The 26,360-nt window shown below is 40.4% G+C and overlaps 1 protein-coding gene across 2 annotated transcripts in view; it reads left to right on the top strand.

Moving 5' to 3' along the window:
- The first annotated feature begins 799 nt into the window (after window positions 1–799).
- Window positions 800–26,360, top strand: part of LOC128380618 (ephrin type-A receptor 5) — a 61,451-nt gene continuing 35,890 nt past the window's right edge. The window contains exons 1-3 of one of the 2 annotated variants that reach the window (XM_053340492.1): window positions 800–899; window positions 6,903–6,967; window positions 15,835–16,555. In XM_053340492.1, coding sequence (XP_053196467.1) covers window positions 800–899; window positions 6,903–6,967; window positions 15,835–16,555 — 886 coding nt within the window. The remainder of the gene's footprint in view (window positions 900–6,902; window positions 6,968–15,834; window positions 16,556–26,360) is intronic. The other variant, XM_053340491.1, reaches the window with a different exon arrangement.

Raw genomic sequence — 26,360 nt, 5'->3', positions numbered from 1 at the left:
CTCCAAAATAAAAAAATATGACAATCGTGACACAGAATATTGAAAAATAATTTTAAGGGTGCTAGTATTTCAATATTTTATTTCCTGATGGGCCACAAAGTAAACCCAATAGGGAACACACAGCTAGTTCACCTGCTCAGCTAATTTCTTTTACATAATCTCATTGATAATCTATTTATTAATTGCAAAAAATCACTATTATGACAGTATATAATTGTATTAAAAAGATACATTTATTTTATGAATGATTTCAGATTGACACATCCACATTCTCCAATTCATTTTGGGGCTGTGGAACAGAACGCAGCATTAAAAGCAATTGAAGTGCTTTTTAAATGGCTGAGCATATGGTAAAGCTTCATAAGTAACAAGCCCCACGCACCCACTTATGTTGTCTTAAATATGGAGAAATGTAGTGCCGGGAGAGAGAGAGAGTAGTTTATTGGCACCATAAAGGCATTTGAGATACATTTGAGAGCTCTAACGACTTAGGAGTACTTTATTATCATTTTGGAGAAAGGAGTCCAACAGTGGGGTTCACCTGTGGAGGGTCTGTGATTGGAGAGACTTTACGCTTCACTCCGCCCCCCGGCGCGCTGCCCGCCTCCCCAAACCCAGAGCGCACACAGCTCCTCAGTACCTTCCTCTACCCTCCACATAACATGAGCTCTCATCTCTCTGAGCGGACACGTAACGATACAGATGGTTTCAATACGGTATCCCGCTTTATGCTGACCGAAACTGCTGTTGTTTAGGACAAATACCCCCCTTTAAGCGGTTGTGTGTTTTTGGATGCGCCATGCAATCACGCTGGTGGAGTTGTGGCATTCGGCTGGTGGCATGGACGTGGGTTTGGAGTCTGGCGTTGCTCGGAGCGTGGTGCATCCCCGCAAATGAAGGTAAAACATGTACATATTGTAGGTTACTTTTAAATTCATGACACCGCTGCTACACAAATGGGCTTTTGGTACTGACAAGTGTGACCGGTTAAAGGTCCGTTGTGTACCTCGGTGCACCAGACCATCGGTTCCCCGCGGGCGCTTCCGACGCTGATTGACATAACTTGAAGTCTTCTGTAATAGGCATTTGAACAGTTAATGTTTATGGACTCTGTGTCTCTTCAGTCTGTGTCTACACCCAATGACAATGTGCCCCGAAATGGTAAAACAGGACCTTTGAACAGAACACGACTCTCTCCATATAACCAGTCCTTTGAGGACTTGGCTGCGCCGACAGACGCACAGTGCGCTGCGAAAACCCCTGAATTAATCTTAAACATTTTCCTGTGGAGCTTTTGAGTGATTCATTATTATTGTTGAGTTGACAATGGCCTTAACACACTGTAATATAATATTTTGAAATAGAGGGGGGAAAACACGATTGGAATTCACATTTCTTTCAGTTTTCTTTGTGGAAGAGTGAGTTTTACCTTTCCACTTACGAAATTTGACATTAGATCGATATTTCTCTTAATTTCATCAAAGATATTTGAAGACTTAGTCTAGTCAGTCTTTAAACAATGCAGATCAAACCCTTTTTAAACTCTGAATCCTGTTAACATGCCTGGCAACGCTGGCAGATGAGCTCATATAGCAGTCCCTTGCAGTAATTTACATTAGATGTATTTTAAGATATTATTAGATACATTTGGTACCACTCATAATGTGGCTCAATTATTCCCTTATGTGTGCAATATGATTCAAATATTAACAAATCAATTTTAATCCCAGCTAAACTAATGCACACCTCCATTCATCCCAACTAAATGTCAAATGTGGATATTTGTAAATTGGCTTAAAACTATATTTTATATGATTAGAAATAAGTAAGTAAAAAGAAAGTATGAAACAGTGTGTCATGTACTGTTCCCACGCTATTGTCTGCACACTGAGCAGCGATGTAATAGCTGGAGATGGATGCTATTGTTTAGGGCTATTAGATGGCATTGTCCGGGAAAGAGAGAACATTCATCAACCTGCTTATTCTTCACATGGCAGATTTATTTGGTCAAAGTTTAGATTCACAAAAGTGGTTCCCATTGTGTGACCATGGCACTGCTGAAGGATCCTGGAGGGCTTTGCAGGGCATCCTTCGGTAACATATAAAGCAGCTGAGGTTCACCAGTTGTAAAGATAGAATGTAAATGTCCTCCTGATTACACTGCTGCACAAAGAGTTTGGGTTTTTAGCTTATGTCTTTGTTTCTTATACTGTTCCAAATGACCCTGTAAGTTCCACAAAAGACTAAAACATTTACCTAAATCACTTGAGTTTTGGACTGAAAATCTAGCCAAAACAATGAGTCATGAGTGATGTTTATCTTCAGCACAGACTGTAAACCTGCAGTAAAATACTTGTTAAGGCCAAGCTTCATTGAGAATATTGTGAATCTATGGCAGACTGAATTATAACGTCTGTGTTTTGACTGCTGGGAATGAAGAGAGGGAGCAGTGTTCAAAAGCTCATTCATATTTCTCCCTCAGCTTTGTTAAAAACCTGTTTTACTTTCTTAGATGTGCTTTCCCTCTCTCTGTCTCTCTCTCTGTCTCTCTCTCCCTCTCTCATATTTGACTGGAAAAGTCATGATCTACTTAGCAAAAACACAACAACTCACCCATCAAGACGCATTTGCCAGAGGCTGCCATTCAACACTAATTTTTGATTAATTTGGCATATATTTGCATGGTGAGATCATACCATTGCATGCATAATTGGAGAGTGAAACATAATCAAAGTAGCTGCTATTCTCTCATAGGGCTAATGTATTGTAATTGAAAGTAGAATTAAAGCCATTTTTCAGCTCACTTACGACATCTTCAACGAATCATGGGGAGCTTTGGCCACTTGCCCTTTGAATTTTTGTGTTAATATGACAGGAACGCCCTATCAGGCTACATGCTGAGGTTCTGCAGCATCATGTGTCCTCGCATTACACAGCAGACTTGCATCATTCCGCATAAAAGATAACCATTGTCCAGCTTTAAGTTCACATTTCTATTGCAGCTAGATGCCAAGTGTGTGCTCTGATGACTAATCTTGATGCCTCCTTTTATTATATTAACATTTTCGTAGCAGTGAGGAAAGTTTTCCTGCAGTGGCGTTCAACCACTGATGAACGATACTGAGGAAAACAGTACCAGGTTGATTAATTTCCTCTCTTGAAACAAATCCATTCTTATTTAAATTGATCAATTTCTAAGAACATCTCTACGCATTGCCAGATGCCTGACATCTGTTTTAGAGCTTGTTACCGTACTCGATTAATAACAATATCTGACTAATGAGGGTGGTCTTTGGGGGGTGTGAGGCTACACATTAGTGAGTTTAAAACCCATCACTTTGCTTTTGTTGTTAATGGTGTTGATCAGCTGAGGATGGCAAATTTGCTGCATGTGGGTAAATTATATTAAATGGCATGGAAAAAAGTGCATACTTGTGTGCGTGAGAGAGAGCGCGCGAGAGAGAGAGAGAGAGAGAGAGAGAGAGAGAGAGAGAGAGAGAGAGAGAGAGAGAGAGGGAGAGAGGGAGAGGGAGAGGGAGAGGGAGAGAGAGGACATAAGCCTAGAGCGAACATGTAAATACCACAATCAAACATCCTGAGGCACAGACAGACAACAAGGGAAATGTTTTGAGGAAAGTAGATGCAACATACTTAACCATTGTTTTTTTTTTATTGTAGTAAGGATCACGTAGGTCATGTTCGAATTTTAAAAAATGCCAAAAATGTGCAACTAAAAATAAATACGCCAGCAGCCTCTCCGATTAACTATTCAGTCGCTTTTTAAAGGAGAATTTTATCAGCCTTCCCCATGCTGAATTTCTCCTACTCATCACACTTGCAACAACAACCTTCCAGTAATGTCACAAGACGAAACCACTTTGTGCATACACTGGTGATGACTTTTATTAATAAGTTCTGTAGATCGTTGTCACAGCTGAGCTCTAGCTTGTTAGGTGCTTTGTTCCTTAGAGAGAGTGAAAGAGGTAACATATCCCTTATGATCTAGTTCAGCATCACTTATCTCTTCTTTATGGCCTAATTAGTTGTCTGATCACCTCCTAAGGACATGTTTTATTATTCGCTGCAGAGCAGTGGAGACGGTAACACTAGAGTAGTGCGTTGGGAGGGGTTTGCGGCATGAGTGTGTCTCAGTTACTGAACTAACTCTCGCCTCATATTTTGTTCCGCTTACCTCAACTTCGCACTGCAGAACGACTTTTTTTTTAATTGCTGTCCTTGTGTTTACATTGGGGCAGGGCTGCTATATGGATCAGCTGTTTTATAACATGGTTTATGGTACATAAACATAAACACATATGACTAGAGATATTGTAACCCAACAGCTGGTTAAAGAGATGAATAGTGTTTATGAGATTACATATGGAGATGATTGATAGCATTTTGTTTTTTTTAATTAGAGTGTGGGTGTATTGATGTTATGATAGGAAACGTACATATCTAATCGATACCTCTGCAGCATCAAGATGTAACACTTTGGAAATGTACCTTCAATACCCAGACATCTTGTAGGGTTAAAACAGTAAGATGCCCACTCATTTGAAGCTTTATTGCAGCAGTTCTCAACATGGTGTTGGGGGAGCCGGTGGGGTCCTTGAGGGGGTTACTGGGGATCCTCAGAAAAATGGAGAATATTTTAATTCATACTCTTCACCATTAATCTACCAATCCATAGTATAGACAGTTATAGAATAACTAAATCTTATCAGATGGGGATCCTTGAGACTACACCTTATCAAATACAGGTCTGTGACCTTAATTTGGGGGTACTTGACACTAAAAAGATTGAGAACCATTGCCTCATTAAACCCAAAGGGAGGAGAGAGGGAAAATGTGAACTGTAATAATGTGGAGTACAGCTTCCTCTGTACTGAACAATCACTCACACACAGTTTTAATTTGTCAGTTCCTGTGGATCAAGAACATGCCTGATATAAAAAATGTGTTGCCATCCATGATTATTTTATGAGAAAATAAACACATTAAACTTATGGGGAAAAATGTGCAAACCATATTTTGAAGTGTTTTGCTCCCCTTTTTGTGAGTATGGTTACATATTTTTAAGTATTCAGCTCAGTGGGCCAAGTTAGGTAGATACCCATTAACTACATAGCAGTTGCACTGTTTTGTACAGTTAAAATTGGCCAGTGGCTAAAAACCTTCTACACTACATCAGTCATGGACAAGAGTTCATGATATTTAGTAGGAATCTGCTCATCAAAGTTGGACTGGATCACATGTGCCAAGTGGGTTCAGTGTGGATGAGTTTGTGCAGATAGGTTTAATGAAGCAATAATCTTCTAAATGTATGTTTCTCGTGAAGCAGTCATTCTCTAGCACCTGATTCAGGAATATTGATTGCCTTGAATTATTATTGGAGCACACATAATACTTTTTTTCCTCGTTGGATGAAAATATGCTGGGTGTTCCATCACCATTAGATTCAAGCTTCACACTGAAGGAATAAGCAACAAAGGTACAACAATACTAAAATCATCATTTAACAAATGGAACACCTGAGGCCAGTCGGTACAATATTGTCCAAGACCAGCTGGCATGTGACAAATACACCAGTGGTATGCTTCAAAGTCTAGCTCCTAATCTGCTCCTTATGTGGAGACTAAAAGCTTTCGTAGCATAACAATGGACTTTCTCTTTTTATTGTTTAGAATACACATGTAGCAGGTGCAGAAGAGCCAAATGTTATCATAGGTGATATAAAGAAAAGTGAACTCTGGCCTGACAAAGACCACGTTGTCTTTATGGCATGATGTGTCACCATATATTTATTGTTTGTGATTCATGTAGTGTTTTATGTGACATGCATTAGATTCATCATTAAGTAACTAACTTGTTTCCTGGTCACAGACAGCATGATAATAAGCAGGCCACTAACTACTGTGTCAAAGGTTGAAAGATTGTGTGTGTTTTGAACTTACACTTTCAAATGTTGATACTTGGATATGTCATAAAGCATATCCGAGTGTACCAAAAAAAACTCCTCTGTTAGCTCACAGATGGCTGTGTGAGATGCACCTTTGAACATTTGCACTTTGTTGTAGAAGAAGCAATTGAGCACACTGATAAGAGCAGAACTTACAAGACTACTCTGTCACCAGCGCTGTGAGAGGAGATGGGGACATGTTTTGAGGAGTGGTCAGGTAATTGCACTTGACAGCTTTCAAGTGAGAGGCTGTGAAAGGAGGATTTTATTAGATCAGTTTGAGTTGAGAACTCTCTTAGAGGCACTGAATTGCTCGAATCAGTTCGGCAGCAGTTTTCTGTAAACAAGATGCACACATTTGCAGTTCCACAAAGACTGTGAATGAATAATAGCTACTGTTGTTACCACAACACACTCCAGGCCATGTCAACTCATGACTCATGCTGTGACTTTCGGCATTAAAACTGCTATGTGCTAAAACTCCTTTCAAATACTTACACTTCTGCGTTTAACACCACTGTGTTGGTATTCACATTGATTCTGTCTGCCTATTAGAGAAGTTCACAAAGGAAACAACAGCTTCAATCTGGGAACAATTCAATTTAAACTGGATATTCTCTCTGACAAATCTCTACCAATAAAAACCTGTACCTGTACCTGTACCTGTACCTGTCCTAAAATTTGGTCTGGGGAAAGGATCTCTCCACATGAGATGCTGTTTTCTAAATCCCAAAGATTGAGATCAGGTTATGAGTCCAGATGGAGATCACTCTTTCATTGTGTGTGTTGGAAGCTGGGTTTCAGGATGTATTTCCTTAGTTTTGTTCTTGGTTTTGTTTTGTTTTTTTAATTGAATAAAGGCATGTTAAAATATGTTCCTAATTATATTTCCTTAAACTTCCTTACACCATCTATAAATTGTGATTTTCATCTTTAACAGTGAACCTGCTGGATTCTCGCTCTGTGATGGGAGACTTGGGATGGGTGGCCTACCCTAAGAATGGGGTGAGTATGATCATTACTGAGATAGATTTCAGTTTTATACTGTAGCTGTTGTAGTGATGCTTAATGCTCCGATGCATTATGTATTCATTTATTTTACTTACTCTTGAAGGAAGATAGTTTTTTCTGTTCAGTAGAGGTACATGTGATGTGATGTAATGAAGCTTTAGTTTCATTCTCCTTGCTGGGTTTCAAGTGTATTAAATATAGACACTAAGTTTAGTCGGTGAACTCACTCTCTCAATGTGATGAATGACATTTTCTTATTTTACAATGAAGTAAAGGAACCGGTAAGGTAAGGTTAAAGGTCATTTAATTTCCAAGAACTCTAGCTTCATTATCGGAGTAAATTGAATTCATGAATAAGATATTTTAAGTCACCATGGAATACATTATTCTCAAACCAGGAATTGAATATCCATTTCCAAGTATTCCCAGGGTGCTGGCTAATTAGAGAGTAGCTTACAAGAGTTGGAAAATAGTTATTTCATGTTATTATATAGTGCATTTTCATGAAAAAGAAATGGTGTTTTAAAATGTATTCTAAAGTTTCCCCCACTACAAGTGAGACAGGAGTTCACAAGTAAACCTGCCACCTCTCCAGAGAAACATTTTAATCCCACCAACCTCAGGGGGATTGATAGTGCTGTGGTTGGTTTAAACAGGAATTCATTTATGGATCCATTTGATCCGCATGGAAAATCTCTCATATAGACACAACTCCTGTTTTGCAAATATGCAGCTGTACACGTCGGACCGACAGTGCTGACCGTGGCGTTTTCTCAGCACCGGGTATTCAAATCACGGCCCACTCTGTGACTGCATGTAGATGGAGGAGATAGTGCTGACAAAAGCAGCCGTAACCATAATCATATTAATGAAGATGTGATTATGGTGTGCACTTTCTACAATGCATCTGCATAGAAAAGTGCATTCAGGGTAGATGGAGGGAGAGAAAATGAAAGACGTGATGATGTTAGGATCTCAAAATGACTTCCTCTTTTATTAGCTGTGGTGTTTTTATTCGGTTATGATTTCTAGTGATTCATTTATTTTTCTATTTAACTTGAAACTTGCTTCAGACTGAAAATAAAAAAATCTACTGCCTGTTTATTAGATAACAGACACGATCGCTGTTGGTCATTACAGTTCATATTGTGTTCACTATTTTTAGAGTGGAGCCCAATCTGCTGCATACTCAATGCACGTGCAAACACACACATGTTCACACTTGGCAACAGCAGTCTTTTATGACTAAATAAGATGTTGAGGAGGCACAGTAGTTTTTTTTTTTGGGTCTCATATCCCAGATGGTTTGGTTCATCCCTCGTTTTCTTCTCCTCTATCCCCATCATCGCCTCTCCTTTCGTTCGTAACTCCTTTTCTGGCACGGCCCTCATTCCACCCATCTTTCCTCATCTCCATCGTTTCTTGTTTGTCTCCTTATGCCTCTTTTCTCTCTCCTCCTTCTTGTCATCCGTTTATCTCATTATCTTCTCTCTGCCCCATTTCTGCATTCCTCTCCCAAAGCTTCCAATGTGCTTTGAAACTTCATGAAAGCAAAATTAAGCCAAAAAAAGGGAAATTGTGTAAATTAAGGGCTTCAAAAAGGCTTTTTTTAATTTGACGAGTGACCTTGAAATGTTTGGACACATTTGAATGAACAGCATGACACTAAATAAATGTAACACTCTTATTGGCACACATACTGCAGTAGCTTGAAGTTAAAGACTGAGGATTGTTAAACATTGATATTTTGGTCTAAGAGCTTAAGTTGTCACTGAAAACAGTTTTCTCCTTGTCCATGATAAACAGCTTAAACTTCTTCTCTTCTTTATACAGCTGTCTTGTTACATGCACAACATCAGCTGAAATTATAAAGACTTTAAGAAGTGATATTTTTGTCTTGAAGTCTGTCTTGCTCCTCTACATCATCTAGCCAGGGGGGCTACAGAAAATCTTTGCCTTGAGGCTCCCCTGGCAGGTTAATCTGGCTAGGTGAAGATAGATGTGGTGCGGGACAGGTGTGGATAGAATTGGGGAAAGATGGAGACCTTCAGACAGTCAGACAGTGACTGACAGAGATGGACAAAAAGCGTGATAGAGAAGTGGGAAGAAAGCGGACATGCTTCCTGCCACCTCAAGAAAACAAGCGCTCTGTCTCATCCTGTTCTGAAGCAGAGGAGTGAAAATCACTGCCGATGTCAGGGAGAGAAAGAGGGCATATGGACACTCGGAAGGATAAATTTGGAGATAGGGATGAGTGAAGAAGAGAGTTTGTGCCATTTAAAGTATCTGAAGGGCGGAATTACTTTTGTTTTGCCTCCACTCGCGTCTGGTTGAGGATGTGTGACAGCTGCGAGCGGATGAGGTTGATGAGGGTTGACGATGGAGACGGAAAGAGAATAGACTGATATTAATGCCATTAATTAGCGCTCTTGAGAGGAGATGGAATGTTATTATTCATAAGGTGTCTCACTGATACAGAAAGTAGGATCATTAGGACAAAAAACAACCACCAAGTTAAGAGTTCAGTCATGACCTGCTCTATGTGAAAAGTGCCCTGAGATAACTTCTGTTGTGAGTCGACGCTGTATAAATAAAGCTGATTTGATTTGACAAAGTTCAGTGAAATTACTTGAAGCTTTGAGCTACAGTTAGACGGCAGTTTAGCATTTACAAATGTCATGAGTGTAAGTGAGAGGATTACGAAAGAAATGGAGATGATGAGAAAAAAAGAAAGGAGGACTTTTTGCTTCCTTGCCCATTGGTTCTATATGGCTGTCAACACTTTGTCATCTAATGCTTCATTTACCTTGTGTTCCCATTACATTGGAGGAGTGGTTGTTCATAGATTGGGTGGGCTGTTGATCACATGACATTTGGTGGATGCTTTTTTCATCTGCATCTTCCAGCATCAACATAGGACAAGAATAAAGTAAGAAAAGTCAGCTGGGAAGGTTGCATGCTGTACCTCCCATCAGTTCATACAATCTAGGAATCCATTTTTACTCTGTCCTTATCTGAACACAATGTCCACCAAGACCTGTGAAGGCCCCAGCACGTCAAGCCACGATCTCAAAGAACTCGAATGCCGACAAAGGCCGACTGATGAAAACCTTTGTGTAACCTTACGTCATTTCACTTCTTTAGATCAAACTTTCAACTGAAAAAAAACACAAAGCTCACAGCTGATGGACTGCTGACGACTGACGTGCATCACATTCTGTGTCTGCTCGAGAGGAAAAAACGTTAGAGTAAAAAAGCCCCAAAGACTCATTAGACTTAACTAGCCAACTATTTTCACAGCTCTGTGAATCAGTTTACGTGCTCAGATACATGATCCAAATACAAACTGCCCCTTTTTTTACAGTTTTGCCTCAGGGCTGAAGGATATGAGGAAAATATCTAATTGCAATTTTTTCACCAATATTGCATCTGTGATTTCAATTTCAGAAGTGTTGTCTGCATTATAAAGATGATTCATGATCATAGATGTATCTTTTTTCTGTGTATGTTGGTTTAGTTATATTGTGTCATAAAACAAATCATGTCTGATAACTGATGACCTCTAATGATGCAGTTGACATTTCTGCATTTTAAGGTGCTTGAGCTAAAAACACCACTTTTTTGTTGTTTTTTGTTTCTGCAAATGACTTCATTTATCCTGAATTGGCTTGATTATTTATTATAAGCTGTTAGGCTATTATTAAAGTTATTGTTGCTTCTTAAATGACAAAGATTTTAAAACAAATAAATTAGCCTGCCTTTTTATTGTTCAATGCAGAATGCAGAAGGGCAATGAGGCGCAATAAGAACCAAAGGTAGGCTACACTGTGTTTCGATTAAGGAGCAGTTTAGGATGAAGAGAAGACATTTGGTTGTCATTAGGCTTTGTTGTCAGCTTCCCAACTCCTTTTTAAAAAAAAAAGGGTTAGAGAAAAAGAGTGTGACAGAGCTTGAGAGCAAGCGAAAGAAGCGAGAGTGCAGCGGTAGTCAGGCGAGCTAAAGAGTGAATGAAGAGAGAGAGTAGCAGTAGAAAGGAGAATGAATAAGAAAAATTAAACATCTTTTGATTGTTTCATGGCGGTTTCATTCTAAATAACCATCAAAAACTCAACAGATGATTCGACAGTGTCTCCTTTTCATTCATCCATTACATCCAACTCATGCAACATAGCGTTTGCGGTGATTGCTTGCCATCCCCTGCGGTTGGCTTGTCATTTGTGCAGTATTGCAATATTGCAGTTATCGCCACGGCTCTATTAACGTTAGCTTCCACAGACTGACAAGACATGCTGCTTGACAGCTCTGGGATCCCAGAGATCCTGATTCAGAGCATTTCAGATGATGAGCTTTAACAGCAATATCACATACTTAATTCCAACAACCAGCTTTCTGTCATTCATACTTGACAACTAGCGAGCTACCTGCTAGCTAACCTGTCTGAAATGAGCTCATCATTTATCCCTGCAATATATAACAATAAAACGTAAAACCACGCTAAATTGGTGTAATCACTGATTCATTTGAGTTCTCATCCATCAACCGCCTTTGCAGATTAAGCAATCCCATCTGACCAAACAGGCACAGATAAGGGCAGACCAGTCAAAGGTGCTGAACACACAACACAAACTGTGGGAAATGGTCGGGCACAGACACTCAACGATGGCCCAGTGACAGATTGCAGTTGGCTCAGTGTGGCGGGGTCTTAAACTGTCTGTCCCAGTTGAGGTGGCTGTGGAGTGTCTGTATGAACAGCTCAAGTACTGTTTGCTCAGATTTTTTTTTGTGCTGCAGATCATATGGTGTTTAGCGAATCCTCTTTTTTTTTTTTACACCATAGCACATTACAGTAGCATGAAGGAGAGAAGATATGGTGGGGTAAAAGGGGCAGAAGAGCGCAGAGAGATGAGAGGACGGCGGGGATTAGTGACGGGAGAGGGAGGGGGGGGGACGTTTTTAGAATGGAAAGGGAGAGCAGCAGAAATCGGGGACAAGAATCAGAAGCTGCAAGTGGACTGGGGGGGGGGGGGGAAGAAAGTGTCACATAGAGAAGGAGGAAAGGGGTTGAACAGCGTTTCTGGGTTAGACTTAATATTGGATAATTAAAGGAACAATAGAGGACACATGGAGGGAAAATGATGATAGACATGGATGAAATGAAAAGGCAGAGGGATGAGGAAAGAGAAAGGGGGGGATGGGAGAGAGAGAACGAGATGGATGCAGAAATAGGGAAAGGAGGCGACAGCAGTGGGGGGGTTCTTGTATAGGTTCGGAGTGAGAAGGACAGTTCTATTACAGTGTCATGACGGTCAGCGGTAATGGGTGGTAATAATAAGTTGGAGACAGCTTTATAGACTTAGAGCCAGGAGGGCACTCAGCGCAGCCACAGGGGGTCTGCCGCTGACAGATGTGACACGCGCCAACACAGGCACACACGCACACTCACGCATCCGCACCCGCACACATAATGGGGAACAAAACAAACACACACACACACTAATGAGGAGCTAAAAGGATGCCTATAGGGACAAGCTCAGTCTACAGAGCAAAGTGAAAAAGGGCAGGAAGTGGAGCAGAGATGATGCAGAGGTGAAAGCGAGGTCCGGGCTGCACGAGAGGGTCTGAAAGGACTGAAATTAAGAACCTCTGATTATTTAAATGTAGCCAAATACTCTGTTTGTTGACTTTTTGCTTGTTCACACCTGAGCATCATTAGAGTTAAACCACACTATGCAGATAGTTTTAAGTTTATGTGCCTGGATTTTTAAATATCTATCTCGAAATCTTCTGCTACCACCCCAGTGTTTGTAGTTTTCTTTCTTTTTTGGCAGAAACGACATCCAATTTAATTCAGGATGAACAAACTTCAAACTTTCTTTAATAACTATTTTTGTAAGGAGGAGTCACTTTTTTGAAAAAGAAATAGCAGAAATATTTCAGAAAGATCACAAAAAAATTGAGTGGATAAATCTGCATGGCTAGGTACCACAAAGGGTAGGAGTAAAAAAAAGATCTGGTAATTGGACTTGGGGTGAACTGACCCTGTTAGAAGAGGTTGTGTGAATTGCATGGAAGGTGATGTAGGCGCAGTATAGATTATAATGTCAGGTTTTAAATTGAGTGGACGGTGAGGGTTGCTGTACGGAATGATTTAGAGGCGAAGAGGCAAAAATAGATGCCATTAAATGAATGTACAAGCAGTAATTAGGCTTTAAAAGGTATATTATCTACAGTTATATGGCAGTTAATTATTTATAGTAGTGCATGCTTTAGTTTTTGCAATGCTCAATCACATTATCAGCACGGGTGGTCCTGACCCTGCAGTGTTAGTATGTTGCTCTTTGCACTTAGCATTGTGTTTGACCTTGCAATCCCCAACCCACCTAATACCATGTGTAACACTCTTTACAGATTATTAGAAAGAGGCGTTCGAACCTCCTACTCAAAAGCTACTTTCTGGAAAACTGTGCTTGGTGTTCCCTGCAAACTGCACTATAGTGGGTGTAATAAAAAGTAAACCTAAACAAATAAGTCTTATTACAATCCCTCCTTCTTGCCTTTTCTATAAAAAAACCCTATATATTTATCCATAAATAATAGCCCTCTATTTTCTCCTTGAGGCTGGTAGTTTTAAAAGGAAAAAGGAAAGTTTCTTTAGTGGTGACTTCAGTGGTGGTGTGCCTTTCTGTGCTGACTCAGTTGAAAGAATTAGCTTATGCAAGTGTCATGCCCCATTTACATTAGTAATCAAACGTTATTAATATAATAGAGCTGCAGTGTTGGAGAACTTCCAGTAGCAACAATGGCACACTTCATACACAGATACTGAAACCATTTGGTAGCAGCAAAAACTAGAGAAGGTCATCTGTTCAGCTCCCTGCTGGGTTACCAAGAAGTGAGTGAGTGTGTGTGTGTGTGTGTGTGTGTGTGTGTGTGTGTGTGTGTGTGTGTGTGTGTGTGTGTGTGTGTGTGTGTGTGTGTGTGTGTGTGTGTGTGTGTGTGTGTGTGTGTGTGTATTAAGCTGTGTGAAGCTCAGAGCAGGCTGGTGGATCTGTGTGATCTAACCAGTAAGAGGCTTAATGTCTGCACTGGGACCGACTGGGCCTGAGTCTGGGAGAGATAGGGACACAGTCACACGCAGGAAGACGCAGATACGTTTTTGCATCTATACTTCTGAGGACCCTCGTTAACATAATGCATTTAGCCCTAACCTTAACATAAGCCTGACTCTAAGTTTTAAACCAAGTCTTAGCCCTCAGGCTGCCCTTTAACTAAGTGACAACAGTCAAGAGTTTTCCTCACTTTCCGATATTCATTCCCACTCTCAAGGCCTAAAAATCAAATCGGTCCCCATAAAGATAGAAGTACAAGAGTAGAAACATGCACACACACACAAACACATTGTTAGCATATCAGCACAGAGCCATGTGCATTTAACAGCAAGTGTACTTTCTTATAACATATGACAATGCCTGCATTTATTCACAAAGGGATTCAGAAACTGAATGATAACCAGAAAACAAAAGAAACAGATTAAAACAGGGAAGAATGAGAAACAATCAGGAAGAAAAAGACAGATGGGGAACACGAGAGGGAGAGGAGAGAGAGAAAAGACAAAGACAGAAGGTTGTATACAACGGTTACAGCAAGGATTGATTAATACGGGCTATTAAGCTATAACACCAGATCATAGTCTGGTCCCTCTGGCCATATTACGGTGACATGATGAAGCGCCTGTATTAGCCATGGGAGAGTGCTAGTGATGCAGATAATAGCCACGTCCCAGGAGACCTGCAGAGGGAATTAATGCTGCTGTCTGACACACACACACACATATAGTCACAGATGCAGACACAGAGAGGTGTGATAAGAGGTATGGCTATACAGATGAACACACCTATAAGTCCACGTTAATTCCTTTTTTGCTGACAAGAACTCCTCCCCTCATTCATGCTAAATTCATAATATACCCTATAGCACTATCTCTTTTCTATAGCACTCTCTTTCTGTCCGTTGCGGTAGAAGGAAATGAGGTGGAAGGACTGAGGATTATCATAAGCAGTGCGAGGACATCATGCTTGGGGAGGCTAATAGTCAGGAAGGGTGGGTTGCCTAGCAAAATTCAGAGGAGAGGCTGAGATTGTCATTAAAGCAGGTCCACCTTAAAGGTCAGTCCAACTAAGTGAACCGTGGTCAGGTAACCTCAGGGCTGGGCTACATAGCGTTTTGCTGTCTTTTCATATGCAGTGTAGGGTGCACAAAAGCCAACAGTAGATTTAGGGAAGACTTTTGACTGTCCAAAAAAAATATGATTTTGTTGAAGGTAAAATGTTTGTAGTGATCATTTTGGGGAAGCAAAGCTCCCTCCAGTCTCTTAATAGCGATGCCTATGAGGAATATACCTAGCCACACACACACTTACACTTACACACATCTGAACAAATCCACACAAACACACACACCAAGAGCCCTCTGTATAACTTCTTCTCCACTGTTAAGCCTTTCAAAAAGGCATTACTGTAGCTCGTTTTTACAACACTGCTCTTACTTGGATCATATGAAAACTTTGGATGGCCTATTAGTGTGTACCTGGCACAGATAACAAAACTATACTTTAGAATAAAATTGTATTTCCAAGTGTAACACACAATACAAGAAACTATCCAAACAAATTGCAGTCTCAAATTAGCTAAATTAAATGAAATAAGAAACAATCTGCATTTAAGTAGAGAATGAATTGTTGTCAGCTTTTGGTTATTTGATTATTTTGTGATAGAACACATTTTGATCAGTAGGACACCTCCTCAACGATCCTCTTTTTTCTGACCTTTCCTCTTCCCCCTCCCTTCTTTTCTCTTCCTCAGTGGGAAGAAATAGGAGAAGTCGACGAGGACTATGCCCCCATCCACACCTACCAAGTTTGCCGGGTGATGGAGCAGAACCAGAACAACTGGCTCCATACCAACTGGATACTGACTGAGGGCGCCCAGCGGGTCTTCATCGAGCTCAAGTTCACCTTGAGAGACTGCAACAGCCTACCTGGGGGGGTCGGCACCTGCAAGGAGACTTTTAACATGTATTACTACGAAACCAACGGGGATGAGGAGGAAATGGAGGAAGGGGAGATGAGAGACGGGACGGAGATGACGGAGGAGGAGGACAGGGTGATGAAGGAAAGCAGATACATCAAAATAGACACCATAGCGGCTGATGAGAGCTTCACCGAGCTGGACCTAGGGGACCGCGTGATGAAGCTCAACACTGAAGTCCGCGATTTAGGCCCTTTGACCCGGAAGGGCTTCTATTTGGCATTTCAGGATTTGGGGGCCTGTATTGCTCTGGTCTCAGTGCGAGTTTTCTACAAACGCTGCCCGTTTCTAGTGAAAAGTCTGGCCGAGTTCCCCGACACCATCCCCGGCTCTGAGGCCTCACAGCTGGTGGAGGTGGTCGGCCGCTGCGTCAATAACTCCCTGCCTTTATATGAGCCTCCCAGGATGCACTGCAGCACAGAAGGGGAGTGGCTAGTGCCCATCGGGAAGTGCGTGTGTCAGCCAGGGTTTGAGGAAATCAACGGATCCTGTCAAGGTGAGAGGGGAGAGCTTATGTGTGTGTATGTGTGTTAGTCAGTGCTGAATTGGTTGATTCATTACTGGAAAAATACTGACCAAATGTAATTCTCTTCAGTTTTACATCATTTCCCAGTGCTCACATTGTTGGTCTTTGTAGGTTTGTTTCTTTTAGGGTTGCTATTGTCATCCTACGTGTTTATTTTTTCATGCAAGCACATGTTTGTTTTTAGTGTGGGCATGGATCTGTTTATTCTTTTGTTAAGAGTGTCTCTTACTGCGTGCCTGTGTTTCTCTCTAGCTTAGTGGAGGGTATTCCCCCGAGCCCTGCAGCACTTTGCTGCTCTCGTACAGCTGCCTCTCCGCTCTGACTCCAGCCCAAACATTTCCACCACCGACCTTAACTGCCATTTCCACGGGCACCCGGGCCTCCCTTCCCCCCCTCTCCTTCACTCTTTCTCCAATCTTCTTCTGTGCTGTCTTTTAAATTACACAATTTTCAGACATGTGCACTAGACTCCACTTGTGCAACCAAGAAGCAGCTCTGAGTGGCATGGCAAAATTTCAGAAAAGCAGTTATTGCAGCGGCATGAAGCTGTGTGCTACAGAAAATTGAACGTGTGATTATTTGCCACCTTTTGAGCATTTCATCTCTTCATACAAATATCCTACCGATTAAGTGTCCTCAACTACAAACAGCTAACTCTTGAACTGTACACACAAAGGCATACTTTATTTTTTTGTGCTTCTAGTTTATGTGTAGGTGTGAGTGTGTGCGTGTGGAGTAGAATATATCAGAATTACACAAAACAGTTGTTGCTCTGCAGTTTCAGCCCCAGTATACTGCATCTGATGTTGTTTTGTAGCTTAAAATCATGTCCTACAAGCTGAAAACTAGCCATGACTAAAATGATAATACACCACACATCCTGTATTATTTATTTGCACCAATGCTTCTATCATTGTGATTTCTTGGACATATCTAGGGGACACTTTACATATCAGATTTACTATTGAAATAATCAGACAATGCCTCCAGAGTGTCCAACAGTAAATCCTCCCTTCCTAGCACCACCACCACCTTTTTAAGCTTTTATCAATTATAATAATCAGACAGTAAAATATGAAAGCTATGTACCAAAGTATGAAGCATCTCTAGCCTCACTTCTTCAGACATGTAGTCTCTGCAGGGAGATCATTAGGGAATAGCTGTCAGTAGGCCACTGGCCTGCCTGGAGTCATCCTGCCACAGACTGTGCAGTCACCCAGACTGTTACACATCTATGGCTGATGAGGCTAAATAATCATATTCTGGTGTGCAACAGTAACACACAGTGTACAGTATAACATATACAGCAGTTTAGAAAGAACTTTTGAGGATATTACATAGATCGGAATACTAAAGAGGCATACATTTGCAAGAATAAAATTGCATGAACTTCTGAATAATGCTGTGGTTACCATTCATTAGCTGACTGCCCAGTTATGACACAGCTGATCTGGTTCGACCAGACGGGTGAAATGAAGCATAAATATTCACAATTATGCTACAGTACATTCAGTCATGTCATCCAGGAAAATGGATCTTATGACTTTGTGCACCATTACAATCATCTTTTGCAAGTATAATCTTCGGTGCACGGATTTGTATCTTATGCATTATTATAAATGTGCATATCTCTCTTTGTTTCACATGCTAATGCTTATGGTACATAAAATAATGTTGGCTCTAGTGTTCTCCATTTTTTGTTCTAAAGAGTCTTGTTCTATGAGATAAAAGTAATATATTCTGATGGCGTTAACGTTAACACATCAATTGCTTTGTTCTATCAAGGACAGAACTTTATTTGATACAGGCTAAAAGAGAGGTTGAAATGTTGTTAATTTGAGTAATATGCCAATTATGTATTGTTATTGCCCTTAAAGTGTGTGGACAGTATAATTTGTGTATTATATGTATGTGTCATATTACAATTGAAGTTTAAAGCAACATGGAAAGGAAAGCATTTTTCATATGATCAGATAAGTGAACAGAGGATAGTGAAGTACAAATTCAGTTATTTAAAAGACTTATAAGCCTGAAGAGTTTTTTTGAAATAGGTTTCCATATTTGCATAACTGAAAAAGAGCAAAAAAAAAGCATGTAACAGAAAAGTGGTTGAAGCTGGTGTGGATAGCAGCCAAGATTAAAACTGGTTCTTTTTTCTTCATGAAACATGAATAAAAAATACAACTGAGTCTTTTCTGGCATACACTGAGCTTGAAACAGACGGCCACAGAGCAGCATTCCCTTTGTATCCCTATTCACAAAAGGGCACGGGTGTTATATTGATGACACAGTAATAAAATCTGACCCTGCCACCATGTCTTTGCAGAAAGCTGACAATACACCTCATGGCCTGTTTTTCATCAACCCTGCTGCAGGAATACAAAGTTTCACGACTGCAGAGCGTTTAACTGATTTTCATTTTAATGAGTTTCTTTGCGTTTTTGCATTCCAGGAAGATGAAGTTGAGTGATATGCAAATTTTTGTCAACGGTTAAACGTTTTAGAATAAAAAAACATCTCACAGGCGTTCGCAGTAGAAGTGATTTTATTTATCACGGTCTGTATCTACAATAAAATGAAGTAAACAGACGTAACAGTAAGCTGTCACAGTACAACACACTCCTGGCAATTAATGAAGCTGCAAGATGAAGGTTTCCTTACAGTTCCATATGCAGATGAGGCTGTTAAACCGACAGCCTTTGAACGTGTCTACAGAGAGAGAGAGAGAGACATGCCAGGGCTTCCTCTCACTCAGCTTTGTAGCCATATGTGTTCACTGCTTTAACAAACTGTTTTTCATGTGTATGTCAGTCATTCACATGTTGAGTATGTTGAATGTTTTTGAGGTGTTGAAAGAGTGCCTGGACTCCATACTGGGAGGAGTTATGTATGCAAACATCTGCTGAGTTGAATTTGTGAACCTGCACAGGGTGTGTGCCTTAATATTCACTCCATTATGTCTATTTTGCCCTTTCTGTGAATGCCTTTTTTAAAGGGTGAGAGAGAGCATTGTCATAGCCTGTCCAGCCTTTTCAGTTAATGCTTTAAGCATGTATGTCTTTCTGTAGAGTGTGTATTAGTGGGTTGCAGGTGTGTGTTTGTGTGTGTGTGTGCGTGTGTATGAGAAAAAATGTGCAACTATGTGTGGATCCTGACTGTATTGGCTGCATGTGCTGCCTTGTAGAGCATGATTTAACACAGCCTTTGTAATGTAGGACAGAACTTGTTATGGACAGTTCTTTCTCCTCCTCTTTTGTCTTTTTTTTTTCTTCGCCTCTTCCTGTTATCCCTCCTCACATCTCCACTTCCTTCTATCGCTCATTTGCTTTCTGCCTCTTTGTCTGTTTCACCCTCCTGTTTCCTTTCCCTTTTGTCTATCTCTCATTTTTATCTTCCCGTGACTGCACTTCATCATTCATTTTCTCTCGATCCCTCCCTCTTTCTCGTTATTGCTGCCACCTACATACATCAGCACTCTCCTACCTTTTACACTCGTGCCAGTGCCTCTCACTTCACTCATCCTACTCTTTCCTGCTTTAAAGATCTGTCCATTTTTCTTTGTCGACAACCCAACTCTGTCTCTTTTACCCTCCCCCTCGTTCTTAAACACAAACGCACGCATCTCGCTTAAAAAGTACATCTCTATTTATGGAAAACATTCAGCCGCCATTCACCAGCATAGCGTAAGTGGTTTCCATGGTGGGCAAATACTGGAAATATCTCCACTGTGCAATGCAGCAACATCTGTATGTGAATGCATTGTTGGATAGTTATTCATTACTCTGCTCTACTATTGTTCACCCTCATTCTTTTGATTATTGTATTTTTCTTATTTCCTATTAATTGATATGACAGCATAGTGATTGTTCCTTGTTACACCAGAGACGATGTCGTGTCCGTTGACGTGTAAAGATACTGCATGTGGTTGAGTGAGATGTATAGATGTGGGCACAACTTTAGCTGGGATAATTGGTGGTAGCCTGCAGCACTGTCAGCCCAGCAAGACTGAAGAGAGGGGAAGGGGGGAGGGGGGGGGTATATGGATGGATGGATAGATGGAAGGATGGGAGCAGAGGAGAAGTGATGGGAAAATTAGAGGACACAAGATAAATTGAAGATTTCACACCACAGGGTGTGAGGGCAGAGAGGCAGGGAGATGGATGAGTGTTGTTTCAGCGGTGATGGTGATAGAGGAAGGATAACTGAGGATAGAAGTGGGCAGATGGATGAAGAGAGAGAGAGAGAGAGAGAGAGAGAGAGATGAAAAGAAGATGGGTGGGGGGTGTTGTAGACTGAGTTCAGCCTCGCAGATGTGACTTAGACAATGAATTTCAGAAGGAATGAAGGAGTAATGGCTGAAAGGAACGTTGGGATCATGTTGGACTTGAATGTTTGGTTCATGGGAAAAGAGCTGAATGGAGTGTGGGAATGACCAGTTTGACAGTTTTAGCCTAATTTGGAATAATACTGGGAGTAATATATTAACATGGATCATAAGAAACCTGGTTATTCATATTCTTGTACAAATTCTTCTTGTACATATTTCTTATTCAGGTTTCTGTTTGTAAAGGAAAATCTTGTGTACCAACTGGGTTCTCTCAGCAGTTGAGGATGAACCCAGTTTGTAGTCTGGCTGCCAGGTCTGTGTGTTGTATTAACCCCTCTGCTGGATTTGGCTTCTCCGTATGATCTCTGGCAATAGAAAAAGCGAATATAATATAATACTGCAACCAAACTATAATTTCATTTCAGCATGTGCCTGCACCTATGGCCCACACTGATGAGAAACTAGGATAAGGTATTGAAATGCTACAATATGCATACTTTCTATTTCAGTATTTGCATATTTAGGTTCCTCAGAAGTGGGAGAATAGCAAACAAGATGCTCCAAATGCCAGATCACACCCAGACTGTTTGAGTTTACGTAATCAAACTAAATGCAGAATTGTTCAATGGGACTGTATTGTTGAGTGATGGCTAAAAGAAATGTTGGAATTGTGGGATTCAGGGATGAAACAATGTGGCTGTAATGGAATAAGGGCTAATAACATAGTTGAAATGATGGATTAAGAGGCGATTGAATACTGGATGGAATAAGGGCTTCTTGAATGTTTAAATAATGGCTCATGAGCTGAATGAAATGTAATGATAGTAAAAGAGCCACATGAAATACTGAAATGATTGAATAAGTGCCGCTGAAATAATAGAATGAAAAAAAAAAAGTGCTGAATTGGATGGATGAAATAAGGGCTGACTAGAACGTTAGAATGATGGGATAAGCGCTAAATGCCATGTTGGGAAGATAGGATAAAGACTTGAATGGGATTCTGGGATTGACAGCTTTGTGATGTTCGGATTCAGGCTGCCGCTGCATTCACGTGACAGAAGAAAAAAAGAACTAGGTATAAGATGGGCAAGTATAATGAAGTTGAGCGAAGAGAGGAGGGCAAGTTGGGGGAGGGTAGCAGAGAAGAGGAATAAGGATGACAGTGGATGAGGAATACAAATGAAAAAGGAGGATGAGTGTTGGTATCATCAGTTAAAACAATTGCCTGAAATGATAAACTTGAGCTCGCTGGTAGAATAATACAACGGCAGAGCGTTTTGTTCCACGAGGGCCGTCTAAGTGTGTCATGGGTGAGGCTGGATTTCCCTTGACAATACTTTGTTTCAGTGCCCGAGCTCCCCTGATGTTCCTCTGTGTTTGCCTGCCTGTCAGACGTCACTGCAGCATATGTCAAACTCGATCTGGTCACAGTGGTGGTGCTGCCATCAGAAACTGTCTCACTGGCAAAGAAATGTGAGGAAGCCTTCTGCCTTCCCGCCTCTCGGGAATTATGGGATAGCGAATGAGTGGCTCACACTTGCAGTGCCGGGCTTGTGGTTGATGGTGTGGTGACAAGGGTATTACAGTCACTTGCATAACACAGAGACACACACTTGATCATGGCAGCATCTGCCATTTCAATATGATAACCCACATGTGCTGATAAGGATCTGAGTCCTAACATAACCTTGCGTTGAGTTGCAAAATTTATAAGATTTATTCATTCATTCATTTAGTTGATTTAATTAATTAGTTCGTTTTAATTTTTGTGTCATGCCACACATTTGGCACATCTCACGTGGGATTTACAAAACAGTGTTTGTTGTATGTAGGACACCAAATGCACACAGAAAACATGCTCACAACCTAAATTAAACCCGAATTTAAACATGTACAAATTTGCAATTAAAGTAAATGTCTGCATGATTTCACCCATATAATGTTCACCATATAATGTTAACAACATAAACATACACCGAAAAAAGAGAAAAGGATCCAGATTTGCTGCGTAATGATCTTCTTTCCTAATAATAAGGAGGGTTTTTTTCTCATCTCCCCCAAAATTAAACATTTTGAACATAAATAGAAAACTCTTTTCTTTGCATCATCACTTTTCTTTTTCCATATTAAACACAGTTGAAGGACAATGGGGGGAAAAAGTGTAATTTTCTGTGGGCACATTGAACAAATTAGAATGAAACAAAGTAGGTGTATGCACATCCACAAAACCTCAGTGAAGTAGGTGCTAGATACAAACATTGAACAATTCTTCTCATCGTCCAATTTTCATTGCTGTGTTTACTCAAATGAGTAAATTCAACAGCAGTTTCAAGAGTGCAACCTGTACTCTTAGATATTACATTATGCTATTAAACCCCAAAAGATGCTCCCCTGTATCCATTTTAATTCGTTTTTCTGTGTCTTTTAAATTTTTTAGACTGGAGTTAAACAGTTTTCAGTTACCCTTACAGAAATAAACATCCTGTCATCCCTGCATTGCTCAAGAGACTGAGCGGCTTGGTGAATGATCTGATCTGAAAATCTGCAAGTGGCAGGAAGCCTTTCTGTTTCCATCATCTCCTGAAATATGAATCGACTGGATCTATTGAGAAAAGAGCCATCATTCATCTTTTTAGGTCTTGTTCTAGCTTCTTTCACTGCACTCTCTCATTCTGTACTTACCTCCTGCATCTCTCTCTCTCTTGCTTGCTTGCTCGCTCGCTCTCTCTCATCTCCTCCATCTTTCCCCCCACCCCCTCTCCATCACCCCATCATCTCAACGTGCTGATGCTGTCATGACAACTAAAGTGCTTCCTGAGTGCTTGTTGGGTAAACTGACTTTCCCAGAAGTGCTTCCTCCCTTTTACCCTTCCTCCTGCTAACATGCACACACATTCTCATGTTTTATTCCTACATTTGTGAAGACCCTAATTGAGAGCGTATTGCCTAGCCCTAAACTGCTATCCAGATGCCTACATCCTTGCATTCGCTATAAGCTTAACCCTAAAATTAAGTCTTAACTCACAAATGAAGGTGAGCAAAAAGTGTCCTCACTTTCCAGTAGTGTCCTTAATCTCTAAATCTCAAATCTGTCCTCACAAAGATAGAAATACAAGAGCACACACACACACCTTCCTGCAGTTGGTGAAATATTGATAAAACGCCCGATTCAGCAGAGCCAGCTTCTTTCTGTGAAAGCCTGGTTGTCTCCAGTGGCTTAGTCAGCGGTGGCTTGTAGAACTGGTTATACTGGTAGTTACGGACACTTCTAATGCATTTCAGCTGATGAGCTCCCAAATGATGCAGTTCACACAGCGATCCAGATTTTACAGCAAATGCAGTTGTTGACATGTTTTTCGCTTGCACTCTCTTTAGAAGTCTGAACAGAGGTTGACGGTGAAGCAGAAATACACCCACATTTCTGCATTTGAAATTTTGTATCTAAATGCCGTTGTAAGTGCAGCAGATATTTAAATATATACATTTTCTATCCCTGACTGGCCACCTCTTTACTAAAAATTGTGCTTTTTCTGCTTCAGGGAAATTTGGACATACAGCCATTGCAGGTGATAGTTCATGCATTTATCATGGCTATGTATGGATAATGCAGAAACACAACCTGAACACAAAACCTACAAATATCTCTAAATAAACTACTTAACAGGGCATCTCAGCCCTTGGCAGATGAATATTTGTAGCATTCTTTTTCTTGGGAATGAAATCAAAGTACACAATACATCAGCATGCATGTAATGTTAGAGTAATGTGTATCTGGGCACAAAAAGCTGTGCACACAGAAACACAAATGTTCAGCATATCTGTATTGAAATGGGTCAAAAGAGACGTTGCCACAATCATTTTCTGCACAATCAGTGCATTTCACACCCGCGTCTGATCTGACATCCCTCAACCTTTTTGCTGCAATCTAATTCCTCAGGAGTACCATAACAGCAATGAGGTCCTGACCCACACACACCTCATTTCTAGTCGTTTGCAATTTATGTTTGCAGTTGTTTTTTCTTCATGTAAACAAGTGTCAGTTAAATGCTGAAATAGTAATATAAGGTGTCATAGTTGTGAGGTTGATTGAATTATTTTCCCAACACATCTGGTCATTAGAACTTGTCACTTGATTTATCTTTATGATGTATTGCTTATGTTTAATCTTTCCCTCTAGACCTTCACTAGTCCAATAAATTGGTTTATGTTCCAGAGTTATTGTGACCTTTTTTGACCTCCTGGTTTCTGCTTATGGCCTGATTGTGAGAATAAATGGGTGCTGAACAATGACCTCCTCTGTCATCCAACAGACAGGAAAGTCCCATTGACTTGATTGTATATTATTATAGCATTATCATCTGGCCTTGTTTGTGTTCACACACAGGCATGTACACAATGATACAACAATAATACATGAAGGTATGAAACCCTCATACATGCACATGCACACACACACACACAAAAAGGCACACACGCATGCTGTGTTTATGTTCTTTAAGACAGTGGCTCGCTGTGGGACAAATACAGGAACAGGATATTTATTGTGTTTCCTTGTCTGGTTTATTAGTTCACAATAGTATCTGTTAGCAGCACAGGCAGTGTATTAGGATTCAGTCTTACCATTTGTGTGTTTTTTCTGTCAAAGTTTACTTTTGTGACAATCCGGCTAAATCTGTGTACAGTTGGAAGAGTGACAGGAAAGATGGAAACACAAGTGGATGTTACGTGCAACAATTATTGTGAGGCATTTGGCTTTTTGTCCTTATTTTGTCTGACTGTGGGGTTTTGCACTGTTGTAATGTAACAAGTTCTATTTTAGTTTTAATTACACATACACTATTTGAGTATTTCCATTTTAGGCAAATTTCTACTTCCACTTTCACTCCATTATATCAATCAATCTCAATCAATCAATCTTTATTTGTATAGCGCCAAATCACAACAAAGTTATCTCAAGGCACTTTACACAAACATTATATTTGTTTGACAGTTCTAGTTAGCAGTTAGTTTGCAGATTTGCATCCGGAACATTTCAGAAATATTATGCATTATCGTTAAAACTACACAGTTGTGTATAAAATAGTTCAAATGAGCTCCATTGCAACCGACTGCAACATTAAAATGTCACTTCCTTGTTAATGCATCAGTAATAAGCCAGTAGTATTATAATGTAGGATTATTTTTGAAGAGGTCTCTGGGCGGATTTATCAGTGTTTGTCAGTATTGTTCCTTAATCCTGTGATTTGTATTTGTTTGTTTTATCCCAGGATCCATACTGTGTGTATTCCCACATCAATTAATTCATGTTCAGTATACTGTTGATATATATCTATATTAAAGTTCTTGTTGGGTTTTATATATTCCCACTACAACCATATACACATACTCTCTCTCTCTCTGTCTTTCAGTATGTCTCTCGCTCTTTCTCTGCCTTAATCGGTTACTCTC

This window comes from Scomber japonicus, chromosome 19 (assembly GCF_027409825.1).
Source record: "Scomber japonicus isolate fScoJap1 chromosome 19, fScoJap1.pri, whole genome shotgun sequence".
In the NCBI taxonomy this organism is placed as follows: domain Eukaryota; kingdom Metazoa; phylum Chordata; class Actinopteri; order Scombriformes; family Scombridae; genus Scomber; species Scomber japonicus.
This window is presented reverse-complemented; position numbering and strand designations above follow the sequence as displayed.